Source organism: Pholcus phalangioides, unplaced genomic scaffold (assembly GCF_987345545.1).
Source record: "Pholcus phalangioides strain wild (caught in Gottingen) unplaced genomic scaffold, Ppha-v1.0 ptg000011l_1, whole genome shotgun sequence".
NCBI lineage: Eukaryota > Metazoa > Arthropoda > Arachnida > Araneae > Pholcidae > Pholcus > Pholcus phalangioides.
In genome coordinates, this window is record NW_028301604.1 from 49,250,087 (window position 1) to 49,277,140 (window position 27,054).

At 38.1% G+C, this 27,054-nt stretch overlaps 1 protein-coding gene across 4 annotated transcripts in view; it reads left to right on the forward strand.

Moving 5' to 3' along the window:
• Positions 1-27,054, forward strand: part of Ask1 (apoptotic signal-regulating kinase 1) — a 606,402-nt gene that overhangs the window by 179,218 nt on the left and 400,130 nt on the right. For all 4 annotated transcript variants that reach the window (XM_089239611.1, XM_089239614.1, XM_089239612.1 and 1 more), the window contains 2 exons: positions 1,116-1,388; positions 22,553-22,640. In XM_089239611.1, the coding sequence (XP_089095737.1) occupies positions 1,116-1,388; positions 22,553-22,640 (361 nt within the window). The remainder of the gene's footprint in view (positions 1-1,115; positions 1,389-22,552; positions 22,641-27,054) is intronic.

Consider the following 27,054-nt stretch of genomic DNA (forward strand, 5'->3'; position numbering starts at 1 on the left):
AATATTCAAATTCGATGTTCGCACAGAATGGTAAAGATGTGCAATAGATACTAAAATTTCGATATTTTTGGAATGCATCAGCAATGTAATTAACTTGATTTTTAGAGTGTGAGGTTATTGATAAAATAATGCACATAGATAATGACGAGAGATTGTAGTTGGAAAAATCAACAAATTGCGAAATTCCTGACATCTACTTATACAATATTGTTTGCCGAGACCGGTACAAAGGAATGTGTTTGATTGTGACAGACGGTGATCAATGATAGTCGAGGGGAGAAAGTTTATTCCATTCGACTATAGGTATGAGAAAAAAAAACTATATTTAAAACAGTCAGAAGAGAGAAGCAGAAATAGCATTTAATTTTTGGGGACGGCTCAGTCTGTTAAAGATATAGGATGGATGGCTTAGTTACAATATCAAAGTTTAAATGACCACAGATAATTTTATATAGCATAGTTCAGAGGAAAATAAGTCAGTTTATGATAAGAGGGTGAAGGGGTGGGGTTCCTTTCTTTACTAAGAAAATTAAGCTCAAGGGGTGGGAGTTTAAGATTCATAGTTATTTTGAAACTTAAATTTCTGTATCAAATTCATTTCTAAACCAATTACCACTCGACAGTTTCAAAAATTGATAGAAAATCGAATATAAAAGAAATAATTGAGTAAAAGGAAAAAAAGCGCTGACTGATTTTTGGATTCAGACCACAGAAACATCTTCAAGAATTCTCTTTTACCACAACACTTTGCACATTTGCTCCTCGAGATAGCAGTTACAGTGCAAGGGATAATAGCTTAGTTACCGTGAGCTTTCTGTATTGTGTAGCTGTATAGAGCGTCCTATAGTGGCATGATCTCTTCTGAATACTGGAGGAGAAGCTCATCAACTGCATGGTGACAGATTTATACAAAGATAGTAGGGGAAGGCAACTGATCAGGTCGGCCGGATATATACGGCACTGCCCATTGAAGAGTTAATAGAGTTATTACATACATTAAGGTGTCCGGGATACAGAGAGGTATTAAAAGTGACAGGTTATACTGCACTTCCCAAATGTGTGTGCATGTTTGTAGTGATTTTTTTAAATTTTGAATGCTTTTCAATATATTTTAGGTATAGGAAAGGCTTTGAAATTCAACCAAATGAATATGCTGGCATCAATTTGGCTACACTACTAGTCATTGCAGGTAATGACTTTTCAAAATCATCAGAGTTACAACACATTGGACGAGTTCTGAATAATCTTATTGGCAGGAAAGGAAGCTTGAACTCTTTGCAAGACTATTGGGATGTGGCAACATTTTTTGAAATCAGTGTTTTGGCTGAAGATTATGCTAAGGCTATCGAAGCTTCTAAATGCATGTTTGAACTCAAGCCACCAAATTGGTAAGACATTGTTTTCAAGTGGTAGTAAAATGAATATACCAGAAAGTGATGTAAATTTTGAAATTATGATGTAATACTCGTCCTTTTAGAAGTTGACGAACAAACAGTTTATAGGGAGAAAGTTTAAAAACAAAAATAATGGAAGTATAAAAATTGGCCATGCAATGAGTTGATGTGGAGAAATAATAATCTTTTGCCTGATAGTAACACAACTTTTTACAGAAAAATACTTTTCTGGTACTTTGAGTGGAGAATTTCATTTTCATGAAATGGTTCAAAACCTTTCTGAAAAAGAAAAACAGATGCATCTGTAAATCGATTCTGAAGCAGACATAAATTCATTGAGTTAGTGTAAGAATTCAATTTTTATAATATTTGGCATTAAAATTCAGCATACAATGCTGTCGTGAGTGAATCCACATCAACTGAAACATTGGTTACCCACATCAATTGAAACATTTGTTACCCACATCAACTGAAACATTTGTTACCCACATCAACTGAAACATTTGTTACCCACATCAACTGAAACATTTGTTACCCACATCAACTGAAACATTTGTTACCCACATCAACTGAAACATTTGTTACCCACATCAACTGAAACATTTGTTACCCACATCAACTGAAACATTTGTTACCCACATCAACTGAAACATTTGTTATCGAAATCCCCATATTTGTTTGCCATGATATTCATTAGTCAAGATCTCTCTGCACATAAATACTCACAACTTTAATGTTTGCTGCACTGTTTGGCATTACATCAAGATTACAAATGTATCTTGTTGCATCTCTGTTTGATTTTACAGCATCTTAGTGGTTATCATGGGGAATACAGTCAAACCTCACTATAACTAACTTGGCTTATAATGAATGAAATTTTTGGTCCAGTCTCATAAAATGTTTTCTTATTATATAATTGGATATAGTGAACCAAATTTTTGGTCTCTGGAAGTCTGTTATGATGTGGCTGGATGACAGAGATCATGTGGTACACGCAGAGTCAACGGCGTAGCGAGGGGGGGGGACTTGGGGGTCTGCGCCCCCCCCCCCCCCCCCCCCGAAATGTGAGAAAATGACCGAAAAAAGGGAAAAAGATGGCCAAATCCATTGTTCTGTCACTTTCGTCCGTTCCCCCCAAAATGAAAGTGGTCCCCCCCCCCCGAACGAAATTTCTGGCTACGCCCCTGCGCAGAGTGATTCAGAAGTCATTGGCAAAACTTTGTAAAGTTATAGAACACATCTACACAAGCAATTTTTGTTTTATAATGAACAGTCGTAATGCAAATGTTGAACTGCTAGATAACACTGTCATTGAAGGCATAAAGCTCTTTTTTGACACTTATCTCCATTTCTATCTTGGAGTGCAAAAAGGATGGGTGGTTTCACCAATCGGGGAAAAGCAGACATGCATTTCATGTATAGTGCTATGGACAGGAATGCTCTGATAGCCCAAAGACAGTCAAAATGCATGCTAGATCAAAAACATTTGAGCGATTGCACCAGTATATGTTCAATATAAATTCTTTTGTCAGCAACATGCAGAATACAAACCACCTGGGAGTGTGAGGTTGCTGTGAAAAATCCATTTCACACAGACACTGGGCCAATAGATCAAAGGTTTTTCAATTTGGTTCCTTTTTATTCCTTCTGAACTCCTTGATAGAAATGGCAGGGGTGGGAACTCTGCGCCAATTGCGCCGCACTTTGCCAAACCTAATATCTTGCGCCATCCTGCTCCAATAGCGTATTTTCGCATTTTTCTGTGCCAAATAGCGAATTTTGCTTCAGTATGCCCGGAATTTCGGAAAAGGCGCCAAAAAATTTTTGTTCCTGCTAGCCACGAAACGTTTTTTACGAGAAGAGCGTGTTTTATTCCACTATACTTAAACTATCTGCCCCTGATCGGGCTTTCCATCGCGAAATCCCGATATTGTCCGTGATCGTGGAACTGAAGATGGTTTGCAATGCCTTTCAGCTTTAAAGTGCAAATTCGAGTGTCAAAAGTCGTCACTGGAAGCAGCAGAAATTACTGTAGTTGATTGTCATTGTGTTAAATCCTGATATTTCGTGAACAAAATTTTCATTCCGGGAGTAAAAAGCGCATGTCCGCCGAATTACGAATGTTAGTTTAGAAACTTTGCCGAATAACGAGCGTTAAATCGCCAATGTTGCAGAATAATGATCGTTAAATCGTCAATACCGCCAAATAACGAGCGTTAAATCGCCAATTTCGCCAAATATCGAGTATCAGATCGCCAATCTAGCCAGATAATGAGTGCTGAATCGCCAAACATCGAGTTGATTCTTCCGAAATTCTCTCCCATTTTTCAACAATTTCTTTCCAAGGATAAAAAAAATTAAAAACTTATAAAATTTATTTAGCTCATTTGAAGTGCTGCTGTTCAAGGCAGCAAATAGCACCCTCAGTAAGCAAAAATCATCTTAAATAGACAAGTGCAAAAAATTTTATGGCAGCCGCTCTTTCAAACAAGGTGTCAAAACCCTAAAACACCAAAAACAAAAATCAAGCTGAGGAAAAGATGTTTGATAACAAAAGACATGCTGCAGTTTTATTTTGAAAAGGGTTGAGGGTCAACAAAAATATTCTTGTTAATTTCACTGTTCCAATTTATAAATATCTGCTCCGAATCCCATATTTTGCTGCTCCAAAACTGCACCAAATCCTGAATTTTGCTGCTCCGAAATGGACTTAGTCACTTCCCACCCCTGAAATGGAGATGAGTGGCTTAATAATGACTTATTTCATTCTGATTTGTTTTCTGGTGGGTGCAAACAGGATCCGGAAATTTCGCCCCAGTACATTTGGCCCCGGGACGTTTTGCCCTCGAAATTTTCACACCTGATATTTCACCTGCCCTGAACGCATGAGTGACTGATTGTGTGAGTGACCAAGTGAGTGAAATATGCTTTAGGAATAAGTTAGTGACCGTACAAATGACTAAGTGAGTTACAGAATAACTGACCACGTGAGCGACAGTATCTATGAGTGTGGAATTGACTGTATGAGTGAGTGACTGTATGTGTGTCCAAGTGAGTGATTGGGTGATTGATCATATGAATGATTGTATGAGAGACCAGGTGAATGGCAGTATGAGTATCCAAGCGAATGATTGAGTGGTTGACCGTATGAGTGTTCAAGGTAGTGACTGATTGATTGAGCATATGAGTGTTCAAGGGAGTGACTGATTGATTGAGCGTATGAGTGACCAAGTGATTGATCGTATGATTGACCACATGAGTGATCTAATGATTTACTGTATGAGTGACCAAGTCAGTGATGATGATTTACTGTATGAGTGACCAAGTCAGTGACTATGCAATTGACCGTATCAGTGACCAATTGATTGACCACATGAGTGATCTAGTGATTTACTGTATGAGTGACCAAGTCAGTGATGATGATTTACTGTATGAGTGACCAAGTCAGTGACTATGCAATTGACCATATCAGTGACCAATTGATTGACCACATGAGTGATCTAGTGATTTACTGTATGAGTGACCAAGTCAGTGACTGAGTGATTTACTGTATGAGTGACCAAGTGATTGATCATGTAAGTGTCCAAGTAAGTGACCGATTGATTGACTATATGAATAATTGTATGATTGACCAAGTGAGTGACTGACCATATGAGTAACCGTAATAATGACCAAGTGAGTGACTGACCATATGAGTAACCATAATAATGACCAAGTGAGTGACTTACCATATGAGTAACCGTAATAATGAACAAGTGAGTGACTGACCGTATGAGTAACCATAATAATGACCAAGTGGTTGACCATACGAGTGACCATAATAATGAACAAGTGAGTGATGGAGTGAGTGACCATGTGAATGATCGCATGAGTGATCAAGTGAGTGATCTTAAAAATGATCAAGTGACAAGTTCCTGAGGCTGTGTTAAAAATGTCAGAATCTCCAAAAGACCCGGGAGCAGGGTATTTATTTTTATCAATACATCCCCAGAGTAGGCTGAATTTTTTCCATAATATTTCTTGACGCTTGAGCGAGGGTAGTCAGGTCATCCTGCACAGTAGGTACTATCCTTTCATTTTTATCAATGGACTCCTCCATGTCCCGGGAGTCACCATTCCCTTTTAACACTTTTTCTCTAGGCAAGCTTTTTAAAGAACAACTCTTTTTCTGTGCACCTTGTCCATCCTCCTGTATCTGATTATTTCCCTGTGGCGCCAACTCGTTACATATTTCTTCAACTATATCTGTAATCACACTTTTTGTCTCATTGTATCTGTTTAGTTCAGCCTCAAAATTCTCTTCCTTACGGGACTCGCCCCTAAACAATGGATGTCGTGCTTTTCTCACTCCCTCTGTCACATGATTCAAGGGATCATTTACTTCACCTTTTTTCTCATTTCCCTCGTCCCTTTTTTTAACCTCGGTAATTTCCCCCCTGTCAAAAACAGGGTTCATTTTCAGAACCTTTATTTAAAACCGCCTCTGCGTAAGAGAGACCCGGTGAAAACTCTCTACGAACCACCGTAGGTAATGAGGGGATAAAAACCCTAGTATTTTTAACCTTTCTGCGCTTATCAAGCCTCACTGGGCAAGCCCCATACGTCCCAGTACGAGTCTTTTCTCCACATAAAAAAAATTTTCTTAAATTGTCGTTACCTTTATTTGGGCATGAACGAGTACTGTGCTGTTGAGCACAGAAAGCACAATTTGGCTTATTGAAGCACGTATATGATGTGTGCCCCGTCCTAAGACAATTCCTACATTGAAGTTCATTTTTATTTCCCCTATATCTCTCTATACTCACGGGAACTCCATCAATCTCTGTTATATTAAAAAGTCTCTTATTTTCTATTGTAAATTCCACCAAAAACAATGCCAGTGTTTTACCCATTCTATAATTTTTCATGTTAGAGCTTCTAACCACTTCATACCATTGACTTGGCAGGTCTTGGGCTATTTCATCAATTTTTACATTATATGGCAGACCCCTTATCACTACTTTCAGATGCCTGTCTGTTTTAAGTTGAAAAGTGTAAAATTTAAAATTATTTTCTTTACATATTACAGTTATATGCCTATAATCATTTTCTGAATATACTTTTATTAATGCAGTTTTTTCTGTGGATCATTTTTGTCGCACCATGGTCATTTTCTGCACACGAGGGCTAATTAGACCGGGACCTACAATTTATTGCCGAATCCGAACGGCAGGCTTGTTTTTTTTATACTCATTGAGAGGTTGATGCGCTAACCCCTCGATAGGGGACTCCCTGCGGTAGCAATTTTTTCTGCGGTCATGCCGCTGTCTTTGTTGTACCCCTGCGTCGGTAGCCATGTGTCAGGGAAGTTTTCTGACAAGGACGGACCGGGTATCGAACTCGTTACACCTCTAAACATCCTTTGGTACTTTAGGCAAGTATCTTATCGACCTGGACTACCGCGCCCTTTTTCTGTGGACTTAACCTCTGGAGTGAAATCACACTTGGTCCTCAGTTCCTTATAATCCCTAAGCCCATTTTCTCCCCAGTCTGACAAAACTATCGGGGTATATTAAATTTTATCTTTTTCGTATGTGCTGGAGTAAAGTCCTCGTCTTTATGTTCTTTTGTTGCTTCTTGTATTGTTTCTCCAGTCAGAGCCTGATCATCCATTTTGGCCGTACTAGTACTTGCACCTACATTAATTCCTGTACCAGTATTTACATTTATTTTGTCCCCACAATCCACCTCACTTTCATTGGAAATCTCATCCTCAGTATTAATTGCAACTCACCTAAAGTACCAAAGGATGTTTAGAGGTGTCGCAAATTCGATACCCGGTTCTTCCTTGTCAGAAAACTTTCCTGACACAGGGGTACAACAAAAAACGACGACTTGACCACAGCAAAAAATTGCTACCGCAGGGAGTCCCCCATTGAGGGGTTAGCGCACCAACCTCTCGATGAGTATAAAAAACAAGCTTGCCGTTCGGAATCCGCAATAAATTGTAGGTCCTGGTCTAGTTAGCCCTCGTGTGCAGAAAATAACCTTGGTGCAAAAAAATGATCAAATGATTATTAATTGCAAAAGCAAGGATAAAACTACCACTCCCATTTTCATTATTCGCATTCTCATTGTTTACATTCTCACTAGCCCTACTTTCTGAGAGGGCGTTTCTTTTGTTTACATTTTTAACTTTAACATTTACATTTGCATTTTTTCCCTGGCTCTCCTTGTTTTTGCTGCCCTTCTTTTTACCGGGTCTTAACCTTTTCTTTATATCATTTCTCTTGCTTATTTCATTTTTACTTGTTTTAGAACCAACACAAAAACTACTTGCCAAACTGTGGTGACATGGGTTTTATCTACATATTAAAAAAATACACAAGTTGCAGAGAAGACCTTGAGGACACAGTCGTCCTGATCCTCCTCCTCTGCAGTAATATATTAGTCATATACTGCCAATAAAACATTAAAATTCTCCGCTATTAAACAATCGGCACTTTCATCGGATATCTCCCTCAATTGCTTGTCATAATAGCCGCCCAGCCATGACAGCAGTTTAACTTCAAATTCATGGGTATCCGCAGTTATTTTAGAATCCTGGCCAAAAATTTCATTAGCATTTCCTTTTAAAACAATAAAATCCAAATCCTTCCCCGAGCAAAATTTCCCCATTTTACGCAGACAAATATGCAAATGCACTCACCTGTTTCACCGGCAAGATCCAACTGCAAGGTCAGAGACAGGATCATCATCCATCCCAGCTGGCACCCACACAGCCCCTCAGCGTCCTCAGGACCGGGTCCCTCACTTAGGCCTAAATTAAAAATAAAAGCAGCAACGCCGAGTATGCAGATGCCAGAGCCCAAGACCTGAAATAAAAATGTGATATTTGCCGGCACTACGGCACGCCCAAACTAGAACCTCCTTTGAGACGTTTCCTCCAAGCTCCCGTCCAAGACCGTCCAGCTAGTTCTAATTAGTATTCAAATATACTGCCAGAAAAACGACAGAATGAACCATAAGCTCCAGGAGGAGGCAGATGTAGACTTTACAGCCGACTCGCCAGCACCAACAACCCGTAATCAGCAGCCCGAAAGCTTTGACCTTCTTCAGCAAGCCACACAGAGGGGAAGTGAAATTCGTTGTTTACTGCAAGCTGAGCTGAATTACTAATATTTGCTAGTCCCGCTGCGGCACTGTTTTTTACGGCCGCTCTACCAGTTATCGTTTACTGCAATTTCATGTGTTCTCTTGTTCTTGCGGAGCTCCTGCTTGAGCATCTGCTCTGTACAAGTCAAGGAGAGGGAATGGCCATGCAGATTAATGATCTCAACTGGGGCAGACGTTGGCAACACTTCTTGCCCATTAGATGGCAGCACATCGCTCATCGCCATCATCGATTGACTTCCTCCCGGCAATCGTTTTCTTCAAGTTGTGACACAAAAATTACCCATAATTCTGAGAGACACGCTCAACTCGAGCCACTTGTTTTTGGGTGTTTTTCTCATTTTTCTGTGTTCCCCCTCCTTTCCTTTACCACACTCTTTTCCCCCTAACCTTTACTAACATATATTCTGCTCTCTCACCCCTCCTCTTCTATTCTTCACCATCGACCAATCCCTGCTCACCACAAGTTTTACACCAATCGCATTGCACCGCCAAGATCAGCGACGACGACGTCTTCTTCAAAGTTTACTTCACTGTCTCACTTGTCTTTTAACTACTAACATCTGAGGATTCTACCTGTCGCATTGTATTCTTACCTTGCTAAAAATTATGAAATTTTAATTCGAAAAGCCATGAACCAAATTACCAAAGAGGAAAAAAAAAAGCTTTTATGCCAACCCTTTCCCCCCACATACACGCACACACATTTATACATACATTACTACCCCTTGTCTGCCCTTTATCGGGGGTCTCCAAGGGGCCTCAGTCCCTCCATCGGGCCATGTTGATTTATGGCCCGATTTAAGGGCGAGGCATTGTCGTAAAATTCTGGTTCTTGGGGACAGACGTGCGTAACTTTGCTCCGCACATTGTCTGAGATTCTCTTTTCAGGTAAGCCGATCATAACATGGTGAGATCCAAGCAATCCCCCAGCAAGGGAATTGTTGAAGGCCAAAGAACAATGGAGACACCAACAACATCACCCAGAAAAGAAGCCCAAAACTCGCAACGGTCCTTGCCTACCGGAACAAAGTACCGTATCTCTGGAAACGGACATCGCCGGAGGAAAATACCGTTGTAACAATAGTTGGGAACCTTTGGGGACCAAAGTAACCTTGTCGCATACACCGACCGAAGCCGTCCATCGCAACGAAGAGACGGAAATTCAAATGGACACCCAGCCTAGGGAAAACAATCTTTTCTACTTTCAGATATTCAAGCAATTCCAGAGATGGCGACAACAGTGAGAGGAAGACCTGACGCTCACAGTAACAGCCAAAGGGAGATGGCTTCAACTAGAGCCACAACTCACAGCCAGATGCAACGCCAGCTTCAAAGCCACATTCGTGGGGCAATACATAAAAATCAATTTCAAGTCCGAAGCTAATTTAAAAGCAGTAAAGGATACCCTGAGCGAAATCATCTCAACGGGAAATGAAAAGGCCAAAAAGACCAAAAAACTCTGTCATACTGAGAGGACTCGAGCCGACGACACCGGTCAAAGACATCACAGAGGCCCTCAGAGTGATCGGATTTCAGACAACCAAAGTAGTGCCGCTTAGGTCGCGCAAACAACGAACAGACCAGCGCAAAGCTGCATGAAAAATAGACCTAGACAAAACGCCTGAGAATTTTAAAGTTTTCAAAATCACGCAACTCGCACACTTGCCGATTACGATGGAGAAATTCTTCACCAACTTCCAATCGATTATGTTTCACCGATGCCTACGATATGGACATATCAGCTATCGATGAAAAAATTCATATCGATGCCTAAAGTGTATCGAACAACACGAGCCAGGGAAATTCAAAAAAAAAAAATCAAAGGTACAGATTTCCACAATGCGTCAACTGCCTTGACTCAAAGCCAGCAAACCACATCTCCTGCCCAGCCAAGCCAACTGCAAAAAAAGACAGCTATCACCGAAGCTAAAAAAGTGTCAAGTGAGTGACTGACCATATGAGTAACTGCAATAATGACCAAGTGAGTGACTGTATGAGTGACCGTAATAATGAACAAGTGAGTGATGGAATGAGTGACCATGTGAATAGTCATATGAGTGACCAAGAAAGTGACCGTAATAATAACCAAGTGAGTGACCATAAGAATGACCAAGTGACCATATGAGTGATCAAGTGAGTGATCTTAAGAATGACCAAGTGACCATATGAGTGATCAAGTGAGTGATCTTAAGAATGACCTAGTGACCATATGAGTGATCAAGTGAGTGACCGCTGGAGTATATAATAGTCCTGAAGAAAAACATTAAAATCCCCCAAACTACCCCCCCCCCCTTCCCCATCATGCTTAATACGTGCGACAATGCATTTGTGACAGCAATAGACATTATATTATACTTTGTGCAAATTTCTGCCACATACTCACCTAACATTTATGCAAGGGGCGAAATGTTGGGTTTGAAATGAGATATCCGGTCCAACTCACGTAGTCGCTCACTTGGTCATTCATACGGTCCCTCATTTGATCATTCACTTGATGATTCACTTACTTTGTCACTCACTTTGTTACTCCTGCAGTTATTTCTATGGTCACTCATACGGTCAGGGCAGGTGAAATACCAATCTGTATATGTCTACCGATATAAAATAACTTACTTGATCATACATGCGGTCACTCATACAATCATCCATATGTTCACTATACGGTCACTCATGCCATTGCTCATGCGGTCAGGGCAGGTGAAATGTCAGGAAGTATGTATATGTTCAACTCACTTTATCACTCAAACGGTCACTTACATGGTCATTTTTACCATCAGTCATCTGTTCACACATAAGGTCATTCATACCATTGCTCATACGGTCAGGGCAAGTGAAATGTGAAGGTAGTAAATTTCCAGTTCACTTGATCACTCATAGGGTCACTCACATGGTCAGGGCAGGCAAAATACCAATCGGGGGCTAAATGTCCAACTTACTTGATCATTCATACAGTCACTCATACCATCATTCACATGTTTACTCGTGCGGCCATTCATACGGTCAGGGCAGGTTAATTGTCACGGATCCAGCTCACTTAGTTACTCATATGTTCACTCACTTGGTCACTTGTATCATCATTCATATGTTCTCTCATATGGTCAGGGCAGGCGAAATGTCAGAGGGTAAATGTTCACTTCACTTGATCACTGTTAGGGTCACTCACATGGTCAGGGCAGGCAAAATGTTTGTTGTGAAATATCCGGGGCGAAATGTCAAGGGGTGAAATTTCCAGGGGGCAGATATACCGGAGCGACATTTCTGGGGACCAAATGTAATGGAGACGAAACATGCTAGGGGCGAGATGTCGAGGGCAAAGATTCCATGAACTGATGCAAACATCTGTTAGGGTTACCATAATATTTTTAATTTTAGACAGACCGCCAGCTCTTGATTCATGGAAATATTTCTGGTCTCACCCCTCAGTCTAAATGAGTGAGATGATGACGTCTGATTTATGAATTAGCCTGTATGGCCTTGGGGCAGGGGTGTGTACTTGCATTATACACTTTATAAAAAAAATTGCATACTAGTAAACATGGAATTTTGTAATCTATTTTTCATTCACTTCCTGATGTGCTAGAGTTCTGAAATTATGTATAATTTACTTGTGTGCTCTCTATGACAGTGGTTCTCAACCTTTTGGGAACCGCGGCCTGGTCTGGAATAGCTTACTCTTTCATAAGTTAATAATTAATAAACAACCAATTACCTTTCGATTGTGAGCTAATTATTTAATTAATTAATTAAAAACTCATTTAATCAATTAATTAATTAAAAACTCATTTAATCAATTAATTAATTAAAAACTCATTTAATCAATTAATTAATTAAACCCCTCTTTAATTGAATAATAAATTTAAACCCTTTTAATTAGTTGATTAATTAATTAAAATACGTTTAACGTTTAATGAATTGAATCCATTATTATCTTATGGAGTGATGCAACCTTTTTTTTTTTTCAGTAATGTATTAATAACGTGCAGACAAACATAAACGAAGAGTTTCATCAGCAACTGCAGTAAATATCCTCATTGCTTAGGCACCGGGTACTGAGGCTGTTTGAGCACCCAAATATATTTTACGACGTGGCTGAGCCACCAATAATCAATATACAATGCAACGATCCACCCCCTCTCCTGCATAAGGGCTTGAACCCGTATATGCGGGACAAATGGCAACTTTCAGCCCCCTCAATGTTTTCTTCATTTCGGCGTCTCTACCTCATTAAATGATTGAATTGGTCATACATAAATCAATCTAAAAATATCTTAATATTCAATTTTATAGAATAATTTCGCATAGTGTGTAAAAATACGAAATTTTCATTCATAGTGGGCAATGGAATTTTTTGTGCTGACATCGACGCAGCACTTATTTATTAGCACTATTTTAATAACTTAATTAGTATAAAATATATTTTACAATCGAATTTTGTATTTAATCTCAGCTAGAAAGAAGGTAATGATATAAAATAAAAATGTATATATTGTAACTCGCCATAAAACAGTCCACTGAAGAGCAGAAAATTGTTCAGTTTTAGGCGAGACACCCTTTTCGGTATATTCACGATAGATGCTTATGTTAAATTGCGTAACTTAATAAATTACAAAACTTTGATCGCAATTTTTCTACTCCGAAACTTAAACTTTTCTCTATTTTTTAACAAAAATTTAGATTTGTGAACCTATCCACACTAGAAAAGAAATCAAAACAAAAACTCTCGCAACATAATTCACTGCGTTTTTGCAAAGAAAACAGCATTTGAGTTATCACCAGTAGTTATGTGCACCTTGATGACCAATTCAAAATATACTATTTTCTGTATGCAGCCGGTGTTTCACTGATTAGTCGCTGACATTTGCCACGCATATGTATGATACTTCGCTCGTTTCTGAGAACATATACTAAATCGTTACAATGACTGCTAGAGCTTTTTACCTGGGTCATAAATAACGGTCCAATGGTCGAAGGTGGTTTTCTATAATATTGCCCGGAAATTCCTAATCACTCACAATTATTCCCTTTTGAAGTTATGCGGCTTGGTCAATGGCGAGTAACACAGATGTTTTTTTTCCAATCTCCAAGGAACGTGGAATACCGAATGCATGGAATTATTGCCTTCGGATCATTTACTGTAGTGCCGACAATGGCAAACCGTGAACACGCAAACAACAGGGTCATCTGGTAGTCAACAGAGAGCCCCGAAGCAGTAGTACAGTTTGAGGGAAAAGCACGGAGAGTATGGAAGAATGCTCCCAACCTCTGCTGTATTGTTTAGGTCTCATGAAGACAGATACTCAAAAATACAAAAATAAAAAAAAATACTAGTTTCGTGGGGAGGGAGGACCAGAGACCTGTTTCCCCTTCTTTGGGTCTAGCAACAAAACGAAGGATTTTCAAGGAGAAGAGGACTCCTATAATTGCGGCTGGAAGCCTTTGTTCTGAAGCTCTATAGGAGGGTTTTCATCTTTCCCCCTTGTATGATTTTTAGACTGAAAAAATTAAAATAATATGTACCATAATAGTGAAATAAACCAATTAGTTATTCGTGGAAATGCTTTGAAAAATGAAAGGGTAATGAATATATTCTCACGGCCCGGCGGTTGAGAAACAATGTCATATTATAAACAAAATTTTTTTTGATGAATTTTTTTCACTGAGGTGCTAGTCTTTACAGTTCATGATGACAGAAATGAGTCATTTTTTAAGTAAATAAATGCTGCATTTCCTCACACAATGTTGCATGCCGGCAGAATCGAGGCACATTAGCTTTTTGATTTTGAGAAGTTGGCTATGGTTATTTCCGGCATGTTGCAAAAAGCAGTGTTTGTCATTAATATCGAATTTTGACATGAAGTTTATATTTTTAAATAAAGAATGACTTGGTTTGTTCTTTCTTAGACAGTTAATGAATAATTTTTAAGTTCCCTAAAATAAGTGATTTTTTGGAATCACTGTAATTTCCAAAAATACTTATTTTGTAAATTACAGTATATCTACCACATGGAAGTCACAAAAATATAAGAAAATCACAAATTTTTTACAACTGGGATTTTTGGCAAGTTAGTTTTCTCGTTTGGGTCTTTAAAGAGCGTTCTGATCACAGAGTAGTTAGCCCACCTCTAACTTCTGATATGGCATATTTGGTCTGATTGGCAAATCGCGAGTTGAAAGGTGGGCTTTTATCCTACAAGGTTGAAGTTGATCACGAAAAAATAGAAAAATTGATTGACAGTTTAGAATTCGATTCTGATAGAAAATCAAAGTTATTAGAATTGTTAAACTACTTTCCCGACTTGTTTAGAAACACGCCCAGACGAACCCATCTCTTGTCGAACATAAAATCGTTACTGAAGGAAAACAGGTTTTTCTATCTCTTTTCTCTCTCCCGCGGTGGAAAAAACAGCTCGTGGATTAACATGGGCAGCAACTGCTTGAAGATGACATCATACAACCTGCCTCTTCAGATTGGAGTTCTTCGTGTTTTTTGATAAAAAAGAAAACAGGAGATTACAGATTTGTTGTCGATTATAAAAAAGTTAACAAAACCACGGTGCCCGATCGATATCCTTTACCGTGTATAGACCAAATTTTTCAACGAGTAGGTGACGCAGCGTTTGTGTCTACGTTTGATCTGGCTTCGGGGTATTGGCAAGTTCCAGTATGGTTAGAAGATCGGAATAAGACGGCGTTTATTGCCTATTCCGGTATGTACCAGTTCAAGGTTATGCTGTTCTGACTTAACAAGGCCCTGGCCACGTTCCAGCGTATGATGACTACGATTCTGGGTCACCTGGTCGGTCAGTGCGCCAATTTTTATTTGGACTACATAGTTGTATATAGTGCAAATTTTGAAACTCATCTAAAAAATTTGAGAACAGTGTTTTCTTGCTTACAAAAAGCGGGTTTGACTCTTAAACTGGAAAAATGTTGCCTATATAAACGTACCTTGGAATATTTGGGCTTAAATTTGACTAAAGAGGGATGGCATGTGAAACCTAGTCAGACTGAAGTAATTTGGAACTTTCCTAGACCCAAAAATGTCAAACAGTTACAATGTTTTTTAGGACTTTGCTGCAGGTACCACCAGTTTGTCCCACATTTCGGGGATATTGCTTCTCCCTTATACAAGTTGACAAAAAAGAAACATAAATTTAGATGGGAGACAACTCATCAACAAGCCTTCGAGAAATTAAAAACCTTTTTATCTGATTCTCCGGTTTTGACAACTAAAAAAAAAGAATGTCCCTTAAAACTTTATACCGATGCCTTTGGAATTGGGTTGGGTGCAATTCTTCAACAAGTAGAACCCAAAGGTGAAAAACCCTTGACCTATGCCAGCCGTGCCCTAAACTCGGCTGAACGGAATTATTCAGTCACAGAGCAGGAGGGACTTGCCGTCGTTTGGGCCTGTCACAAGTTCAGAGCTTGGTTTTTGGGAGAACCAATTACGGTAGTAACCAATCACAGAGCCGTGGCTTGGTACTTCCATGCCAAACAACTTAAAGGCAGGCTCAGTAGATGGGCACAGTTATTACAAGAGTATCCCTTACGTTTTGAGCAGGGTTGGGTTTTTGACGTCAACAAAAACTGTCAAAAACCTAAATGAATGCTTTGGGATGTTTCGAATAGAATAGGTATATAACTTAATGATGAGGCACTTTGATATTACAATGTTTCATTTTCAAACACTAATTTATTAAAATTGAAACAAAATATTAATTATAATTTGCGATTTTGAATTTGAGGTACAAAATGTCTAGAATAGATATATAATTAATAGTATGGTTCATTTTTACCACGTAGCATCCGATAACATGTAACTAATTTTGCGCATTTTTCTACACCTAAACGATTTCTAAGTTTTGAATGGACAAATCCAAAGTTAGAAAATACTCTTTCAATGGAGGCTGAGCTGGTGGGACTGGACAGCAAAAGCATTGCTAGTTTTATGAGTTCAGATGCAGGCTCAGCTGAAAAAGCATTACATTTGGAAAGTCCTTTCCACCAAATCACAGGGTTTGTCATTCTTCCTGCTGCACTGAAATAAGAAGGTGGAAAAGGAGTTTCTTCCGCTTCATATGAAATTAGTAATGGCAGACAACCGTTAATTTTCTCTGTTGCCCATGTGCGAGCCAAATCACTTTGCACATCAGTCAGTCCTTCACCTTTATATTTTGGGTGCAAATTATATGCCAAATAATGAAATGGTCTCAGAATCTGGTTCCTCCTGTTTTGTATCTTTTCAATGTAAGGCTGAAGAGCACTTTCTTTGAGAAGGCTTAGCCAAACACGGCATGAGTCAGCTATTGTAGCTGTATCTGTTTGAAGAATATCCAATGCAACACTTATTGGCTTGAGTTGGAATGAAAGATCTTTACACTGTTTGTATAAATTATAATTGTTGATTAAAATAACAATTCCTTTGTCAATGTCATTTTCGCGATCCTATTGTGTAAAAATGTTTCAAGACAAGTAAGTGTACTCTTCCATCGAGTATCACCAGGTAATTGGGGTTTTATTGACCCCATATGTTCATTAAGCCATCCCGAAGGCAAATGATGGTTTCTAAAGTATTTTTGTATTTTAACCACCTGTTTGAGCACAGCTTCAGGTGTTAGATCTTGTCCGAGTAAGTTGAGCCAATGAAAAGAGCACCCATATTCTATTAAATTTTGGTCAATCTCATTAAGCAAAAGTTGCCTGGCTTTCTCCATTACTTTCGCATTATCAGTTACAACTGCCTTTACTTCACAAGAATATTTATCGTGGGCCAAACGTATGGAATTGTCAATTATTTGCTTGTGGTAATCTGCATTTTTCATAATAGCACCACACTCAACAGCTTCAAGAAAATAGGATTTACCTTCAGAATGTATACATGTAGCTATGACTGGATCGTTATGAATATTGCTCCATCCATCTTCAATTAAAGTTACAGCTTTTCCACTGAGATTGTCTTTTGCAGTTTTCTCAACCTCTCTTGTAACTTCATCAAGCAATGACTGAGCCAAAGCTTTTCTACTTGGGGTATTATAACCAGGTCGCAAAGCAGAAACTAGATCTTTGAAACTTGAATGTTCAACAACACTGAATGGGATATTATTGGCATAAAAAAACTTTGCCACTAATAAATCAATTTTTTTTAGTTGTAGCAGAATTTGATTTCACAATGAAGTCATCAATTTTTTGCTTCTTTTTTTGAGTGAAAATTTCAGGTTCTGTTGATTCCAACAAAATAATAGGCTGTGAAGCAGTGGACTCTGTAGATGTTGATGTAGTTGCTTTTTGTACATCAGGTATTTGTTCAACATCATTGCCCCTTCCAATACACTGAGCTATATGGCTCTTCATCCTGTCCACACGATTACATCGCATAACTCCACAATTAATGCATTTTGCATATATCTTTCCATTTTTCTCTACTTTATCAAAATTTTGCCAGGCTATATGCTGTGGCCTTCCACCACGATTCATTATATTTTAAACTAATAATAGACTAAATATTTATGATTTCTTAGAAATTGGTTTCACTAAACATAAAAAAATATCGAATGAAATTTCTGAAATTGGTTTCCATATTAATCCTCACTACTTTACAATTCAAACAATAAATAGCAAAGTTGGACTTTTCTCTAGTACACTGGTCTTTGTCCCCTAAGGGCAGCTGGTGTCTTTATTGGATTATAAGACCATCTGCCCCTAGCATGATAATGCAGTCACTACTGTTGCTGCTTCTTGGTGAAGGAAAAAGAAAAACAAAACCCTGTGAGAGAGAGATAATATACCACTACATTTAGATCTGTGATGCAATCCCCCATTCATGAATTTTCTAAAAATAGAACGTCAGAATGCATAGCCCAAGGTTAGAAAATGTGGTAAGAATTAGCAATTTTAATATTGTAATATAACTTAAGTAACTAAGATACTTTATATAAAAAATATGTATATTCAGGCTACTTTTATGAGGTCTTTGTGAAGGGAAAAAAAAACACTTATCATTTAAAAATATACCACCAAATGTAACCCAAGAATAGAAACTGTGGTAACAATGAAAAATTTTGACTAATAATGAACTTATTTATTTTTCAGGGGAAAAATTATTTTAGGATAATTTAGTATTTTGATTGCTGGATATATATATTCTAATGTTATGTACAATAAGAATATTGTTTTAAATATCTGGGATTGTCTAGATAATATAATAACAGAAATCAACATTATATATAGCAAGCATGAAAGAACTTTTTAAACATGTATCTGTTGTAAAAAAAAAAAGTAGAGCAGATGTTGATATATATATATATCCAAATATATATGTTTATTCATATATAAATAAACAGTTGAAGAAATTTTAGAAGGTTGAAACTATCTTGAATACATTACATATCCTTCCGTAGTTTTATGCTATGCTCTACTCAAATTCTATATTTTACAAGTATATATACATGTATATAATTGTCCAAAATAATTATGTGGGTGGGGGGGGGGAGATTATTTTAAAATCACACATTATGTATTGCAGCATAGTCACTTTAAGCATTACATGCAATCAATGTGCGTATTTTCAATGGGAATTTATATGTTGAAAAGCAGTATTTGAGGTTTTCGACAGTTTTTGACAAAGGTTTTTGATGGAGGGTTTTTGACGTGACAGTTTAAACTGTCAAAAATTGACATGTGTCAAAAACCTGCCAACCCTGGTTTTGAGTATAGGCAGGGCTCGGCCATGCAGGCCCCAGATTGCTTGTCCAGGATACCTGCTGTCGTCAATGCTGAAAATGATTTTGAGGATAAAATAGATAACAAATTGTATCTCTTTTTCTCTGTTATACTTGTCAGAGTTAATTGACCAACAACGTCTATACAATATTCCGATGTTATTCAATATTTTCAAGATAAAAAGATGGGAAAAAATTGCCCCAATGAAAAAATAGAAAAATATTATGTTTTTGAAAATAATAAGTTATTTATTGTTCATAAAAATAAATGACTGTTGGTCATTCCTTCAAATTGCAGAGATAAATTTCTTTTTGAAATGCATAATCACCCGGTTTTGGGACACATGGGTGTTCATAAAACTTTTCAGCATTGTCGGCAACGTGCATTTTGGCCAGGTATAAGGAAGGATGTGAAAAAATTTGTCCTCTCTTACAAAATATGTCAAACCTGTAAGTTTGATAATCAGAAACGGTAGGGAGCCATGGTGTCAACCTCCGTTAACTATCCTGGAGAAGTGGTTGGCATTGACCCCATGGGTCCCTTTCCCATAGAGTTGCTGCAAATATAAATAATTTTGTAAGAAAAATCTTTGTCGGCTGTGGTTTTTATTTTGAATAATTGGAACGGGAATGAATATCACTTTTAGAATTTTTATAATTTATGTGATGCTGTTATGAGTTATATTTTTGACTAATACTTGAAGGTTTAGAACACTTTGGTGACGACCGAAAGCATGTATGTGGATTGATTATTTTATGAATTCTTATGATGCTGGGTAAAAAATCAAATCTTGTAATTTTTTTAACCACTTCTACATCTGTATTTTTGAGAAGAGGGAAAGTTTGTTTGCAAATTAAAAATAAATTTGCATATGTGCCCCGCCCCTTTTTTTTGCTGTAAAACTTGTAAGTTATGAAGTTTGCCATGAATCCTGAAAAACTGCTTGAAACTCCTTAAAAAGTCCTTACTTTTCATTTTGAAAATTTTGTATGAACCCTGCCATTTCTTCCCGAGGAAATGTTCATTTAATGGTTGTATGGTTGTAGTAGATTATTTCACGAAATGGGTAGAGTTGTTTCCCTTGAGATGTATCACCGCTAACGTAGTAGCAAAAACGTTTGTTCATGAATATTGTTTACGATATGGTTTTCCAAGAAACTTGGTGTCAGATAATGGGCCTTGTTTTATCTCAAATTTAATGAAAGAGACGTGTAAAACATTACAAATTAATCAACGTTACATAACCCTGTACTACCCCCAGTCTAACTTGACAGAAAGGGTTAATAAAACCATAAAACAAATGATTTCTTGTTATGTCTCCAAAACACATAAAGATTGGGACAAAAATTTATCTTTTTTTTGGGCTTGCAGTTAGGTCCGTTCCTTTGGAAACCACCGGACAATCACCCGCAAAATTGTTTCTTGGAAGAGAGTTGGTGTTGCCATTCGACTGTTCAACTGGACCATGGACCTACCTGTGTGGGAAAGGGTTAGCTTACCCGAAAAGTTACTTCAACAGGTTAAGGAAAACGTTAAGAGACAACAGCGGCGACAGAAGTTGTACTATGACAAGAAGAGAGTACAACTTGATTTTTCTGTTGGCGATCTTGTCTTAATACATACACATTTTCGTTCCAGTGCCCAGGGTAATGTAATGGCAAAATTGAAGTCACGATGGGAAGGACCATGTAAAATACAAAGAAAAATTACTCCGGTTGTCTACTTAGTCGTAAACTTAAATAGTAATGAAACTCACAAAATTAATGCTTGCGATATCAAAAAATTTGTTGGTGGCAGTCAAGGTGCCCCTGAAGTAGATTCTCAGAATATTGAGATTGTCGAGGATTCTATTATTCCATCTTCAAGCCAGTTAATGGAAGCCAAAATACACTGCTCAAAACAATTAGGGGAGCAAGCAAAAAAGTGAAGAAAACCGTGCGAGACAGCCACGTATTGGCATACAATGGATAGTACACGCGTATCAATGCGCAATACAGAAAAAAGACGTAAAAAAATTTGGAATTAAGCTTTAATTCTTTGAAAATATGGAAAAAACATGAAAAGATGATTTAGGGCAACAATTTGGTTACATGTGAACGATAAAAAAAAGTACTGTTTAGACATGATGCAGGAGTTTTAATAGGGCGTGTGGTCTCCTCTAACAGCTAAGACTGCTGCACACCTGTTTGCCATGGATGCGATGAGGTTATCGATCAGACTTTGGGGAATACTGTTCCACTCCTCAAGAAGTGCAATCTGCAAGTCTCGGACAGTAACAGGCGGCCTTGGTCGCGCAACAATGCGTCGTCCAGGAATTCGGGTCAGGAGAGCACGCTGGCCATTCCATACGCTGTATTGTTTCAGCTTCAAGCATGTTCTCCACCAGACGAGCTCTATGCGATCGGGCATTATCATCCTGGAAAACAAAGGAATCTCCAATAGCTTCAGCGTAAGGGATGACATGAGGTCGCAGTATCTCGTCTGCATACCTTCGGGCCGTCAAAGTGCCATTCCGAATGATATGCAGGTCCGTACGTCCGCCTATGCTGATTCCACCCCATACCATCCAACCAGCTCGTCTGTATTGTGACCTTTCACGAACGAATGCGGGGTTATTTCGAGTGCTTCTGTCCCTTCCATACCAGAACACGTCGGGTGTCACACTCCAGACTGAATCGGGACTCGTCTGTAAACAGCACTTGGCTCCAATCATGTTGCTCCCAATCTCGATGTTCTGCAGCCCATCTTCTTCGGGCCGCACGGTGGCGTGGGGTCAACGGAATGCAGATATGTTATAATGAGTTGGCACTAAAACAAGATTTTTACATTAAAATCCCTGTATGGAAGATTTGTTCACTGAAAATTTTTGGCGCTAGCAGGGTTGGCACCATAACAGGGTTTGACTGTATTTTATTTCTTTGTCCTATATTTGGTATTTTGTGTGGTAAATAATAATTGAAGGATTTGCTGCAGAAAGAGGGTATAGCTCACTTTTTCTTCCATTCAACCCAGGAGTCAACACCCATTTTTTGGCCCCCCCCCCCTTTCTTGCCCAAATACTAAGATGGTGTAAGCTCTGTCTATTGAGAGACATAGGAACTAACTGCTGGAATTATCTTTGTTTAGCACCAGATGAAATAAATATATTTTTTAACAAAAAAATTGACGTTACTCAAATGTGTCAAAATGGAGATCTCTCTTTTTTGCAGCAAACTCTTTAATTTTCTATGCTCATTGAGAACTTTCAAAAACTATCATTATATATAACTCTTTTTGATTAGGTATTTGAAATCAACAATCGGCAACATAAAGTTGATAAATAGGTTCAGAAAGAAACCAGAAGATATAGAATTAACAGCAGAAGAGAAGGTAAATCCTACTATGAAACATTATTTCAACTAGTACAATATAATGCAATGATTATATCATTCTTTCAATGAATGTATGATTTCTCATTGTAAGTAAATATATGTCTTTTGCATAGTAGGCCAGGATCTTGCACCAGTAGAAACAAATAAAGCAATATAGAACAAAAATCAAATTATATAAATTTGCCTGTTTTACTTTTATTTAGATATACTTTTGTTTAAGGCCGGTATTACACTATAAAAGTTTGATAAAATCTCTTTTATAAAACTTGAAAAATCTAACCAATAAGGTTATTGGTTACATTCTAGAAAATGCAACAGTTGACCTTATTGGCTGCATTTTTCAAGTTTTACAATAGGACTTTTATCAAACTTTTATAGTGTAATACTGGCCTAAAATGCGTCCAGAGTTGATAATTTCCGATTTTAAGATGAAACTCTGCATTTTATGGGATGTTGGAGTTTAACTGAAGTGCAAAAATTTCTAATAAAATGTGAAATTCCATTACTTCTTCTGAGTTGGCACTTTCTTGATCTCTTAATTGACATCTTTCTTTTTATCTGTTGGACCTCTCTTTTTCAAGCTCAATAAAGATTGATTGATTCATTTATCAAAATTGATTAGATCTTAGAAATTATGGTCTATACATAACATTTTAACTGAGTGACAAAATTTTTTTTTTTTTTTATAAAACGTGATCCACACGTATTCCCAAGGGGTCAGCATGATCCGTCCAGGGAATTTGTTAGTGTTAGTAAACATCCATGCCCGAACCAGGATGCACTAGTAAACGACATTTTATCTATGTGTAATTGCATGAAATGAATGAAAGAAATGTTTATAGCATCGATAAATATTATATATACAGGGTGGTCAGAAAGTTTCTTTGCTGGTTTGAAAGGCTCTTCTGTGATGAATGGATTGATGCAAAACTTGGGAAATTGGTTTTTTTTTTCAAAATAAACTTGAGATATCTGGCATTCCATAACTGCAATACACAGCAGTTATGGCTAAAATTTTTTGGAAAAAATACAATGGCAACACCCAAATTTTATTGCTGAATCAGAAAAATGTATTTTAGTTTTTTTAAAACAACTTCATTACACAACTTTATTGTTTATCTCCATCCTTTTGATAAGATCATTGATAAAGTAGCTTGTGATATTTCTTTTTCATTAGATTAATGACTCCTTGATCCATAGGTTCGAGCTTACTAGTGCAGTTCAGGTATAAATGCACTAATTGAATGTTTTTCAAATGATGCAGCACTAGCTTGTAGCATAAAAATGGTTGTCAATCAACATTAATTTAGGAATGTGGTCATCCAATCATTTGTTTGCTATATACAGTGTATGCATGAATGAAATGCACCTGAAAAGATGTGTGATGTTTTTAATTTGCCAATTATCAGATGCAGTGTTCGCTAGTATGAACCTAGACATGTGATTCATACATCAAAATTCAGTGTTACTCCTCAAAATTTCATAGAAGGGTGAAAATACTCCTTTAAATTTTAAGTGTGTATTTTTTATTATAGTATATATATATTACTCTATTTTTCATTAAAAAAATACCCCTCATTTTACAAACTTATCCTGTAAAATTTTGGAAAGGAATGAAATTACTATTCAAAAAATTTTTTGGGTAACACTGATCAGATATTTTCAGCTTATAATCTACCTTCTGTATTTACATAAAGTAAGACTAAGTAAGTCTGTTTATACAACACTGGTTTCCCTTACAAAGATTGATTTTCACCTTTAAAATTAAATTGGCATAAAATTGTGGAGAACTACTTTATCTGCACAATATTTTTTAGCACCATTTCATGGTATGTTCACCACCCCATACAGTATTGATTTATAAAATTGTGTTCTGCAGATGCTTATACAAGAAAATGCTGAGGTTAACATTCATTCAAATACATATATTTTTATATTATTGACAAGATCCACAGTGATAAAATTTGAATGATAAATAGATGGTGGTCAATCCCAGTCAACTATTCATTTATTGAACAAACAATACAATCGACAATAAATTATAAACAAACACTTTTCTACACTGCTCAAAACAAGTAGGGGAGCAATCAATAAAGTGAAGAAAACCGTGCGAGACAGCCACGTATTGGCATACAATGGATAGTACACGCGTATCAATGCGCAATACAGAAAAAAGACGTAAAAAAATTTGGAATTAAGCTTTAATTCTTTGAAAATATGGAAAAAACATGAAAAGATGATTTAGGGCAATAATTTGGTTGCATGCAAACGATAAAAAAAGTACTGTTTAGACATGATGCATGAGTTTTAATAGGGCGTGTGGTCTCCTCGAACAGCTAAGACTGCTGCACACCTGTTTGCCATGGATACGATGAGGTTATCGATCAAACTTTGGGGAATACTGTTCCACTCCTCAAGAAGTGCAATCTGCAAGTCTCGGACAGTAACAGGCGGCCTTGGTCGCGCAGCAATGCGTCGTCCGATTGGATTCAGGTCAGGAGAGCACGCTGGCCATTCCATACGCTGTATTGTTTCAGCTTCAAGCATGTTCTCCACCAGACGAGCTGTATGCGGTCGGGCATTATCATCCTGGAAAACAAAGGAATCTCCGATGGCTCCAGCGTAAGGGATGACATGAGGTCGCAGTATCTCGTCTGCATACCTTCGGGCCGTCAAAGTGCCATTCCGAATGATATCAGGGTTCGCACATCTTTACAAACTCCTTAAAACTCCTAACTTTTCATTTCCCTCTGGAAGGGCCCTTATAACTCCTTACGTTTTGCAGCCATGCCTGAAAAAGTCCCTTTTTTTTTTCTCTGAAGGGATGATCTTTCTTAGAATAGGCACTCCCCATGGTGATGAATAGCATTGCCTAGAAAAATAAGAGGAAGCTTCCCCCGAATATAAAGAGGAAGAAAAGAGAAAAAAAACGCTCTCTCCCTTTGTAATAGGAAATGTGAAAGCAGGGGATGGGATTGGAACATCCAATGGTTGTGCATACCTGCCAACCGTTACGATTTTGTCGTATTTAGTAAATTAATACGATTATACGCTTTTGCTTCTAAAAATGCGATTTCTTACCGAATTGCTAGTTTTGACGTGTTTTCCTGCCTATGTCGCAAACTGGTCAGCGTTGGAAATCGATTGTTCGTAGAACGACATCACTCCGCTGAACCAGTAGCCGAAAATTCCCCCATGCCCAGTGGTGAGAAAGTTTTTTTAAGTTTTTACTTATGCGGCGAAACGATGTCTCGAATTTCCTATATTATGCAGTATACTGAGTGCAGACCTCGCAGCTTTCCTATTTCTCCTACTATTTTCCTACTTTCACCGCAATCTTATTTTTTTTACTGCAATTCTCTCCTACTGTTCCTATTTTATCCCTCCTTCCCATTTGTTTACAGCCAATATCTCACTACGAAAATTCTGAGAAACCGCAAAATGTCACTGCTTTCCGCAGTTTTTTTGACGTGTTTTATTCACATTACAACTCGCTACTCAAAAGGAAGAAAGGGAAAAAAATTTCAGTTCCATTGGAGTAAGGGACGACGACAAGCGTATCTTTTCGCCTCCATGCCTTAAAGTGCTAAAAACTGAAGTCCAGTGGGGAAAGCGAATCTGTTTCGCAGATTGGTTGCCATAAATAAAAAGGCAAAAAAAAAGAGGAACAGGCTCTATCCACACACAAGAGATTCTATGAGAGACAATGGGTTTCTCTCTCCTGGGATCCCGTAACGAGCATTCATCCCTGAATCCAGGTTTTCCTAGGAGTAGGCTATTTGCGCCGCGTGAACCTGACTGGATCATTCCGTGTCGGCAAAAATGAGTTAAATAATGACGTTACGCATTTGCGTTTTTCAAGCGTGGCGCATCGGCTCAGGACGGCTATATAGTATATGACCCTGGCGTCATATACTCTATCGGCTGCATGCTCCAGTTTAAAGGGAAGAGACACAACACGAAAATGAAGGGAAGATCGCTGAAACGCGCGGCACACGACGCTTAACTCCTCCAGAAGAAGTCTGCCAATCATGCCCGACGCTATCGTGAGCCGTATTGCGCTCTGTAGGAAAACAGTCGTACTGCTTTTCATATTGATGAATAGACGGCTTGTCGCGCTGGGTGATTCACGTTTCGCGCGGCGTAGAAAACCTGCTAGTAAAATCCGGCTTTTAAAAGTGACAGCCCGAGCCACGTCTGGTTTTACAGGAGGGGGGGGGGAGGAGGACGAGCGGATCAGCCGCTATAGCTGAACCCACTTTTTTTAACCTTCAGAAAATAACTTTCGGGTATCTTTATGTTAGGGGTCATTCAAGTATTACGTCAGCATGGATGGGGGATTTTCGATTTGCTGACTTGATGATGTGGAGGGGGGGGGTTGGATGATTCTTACGTCATCAACCACCCTTTAT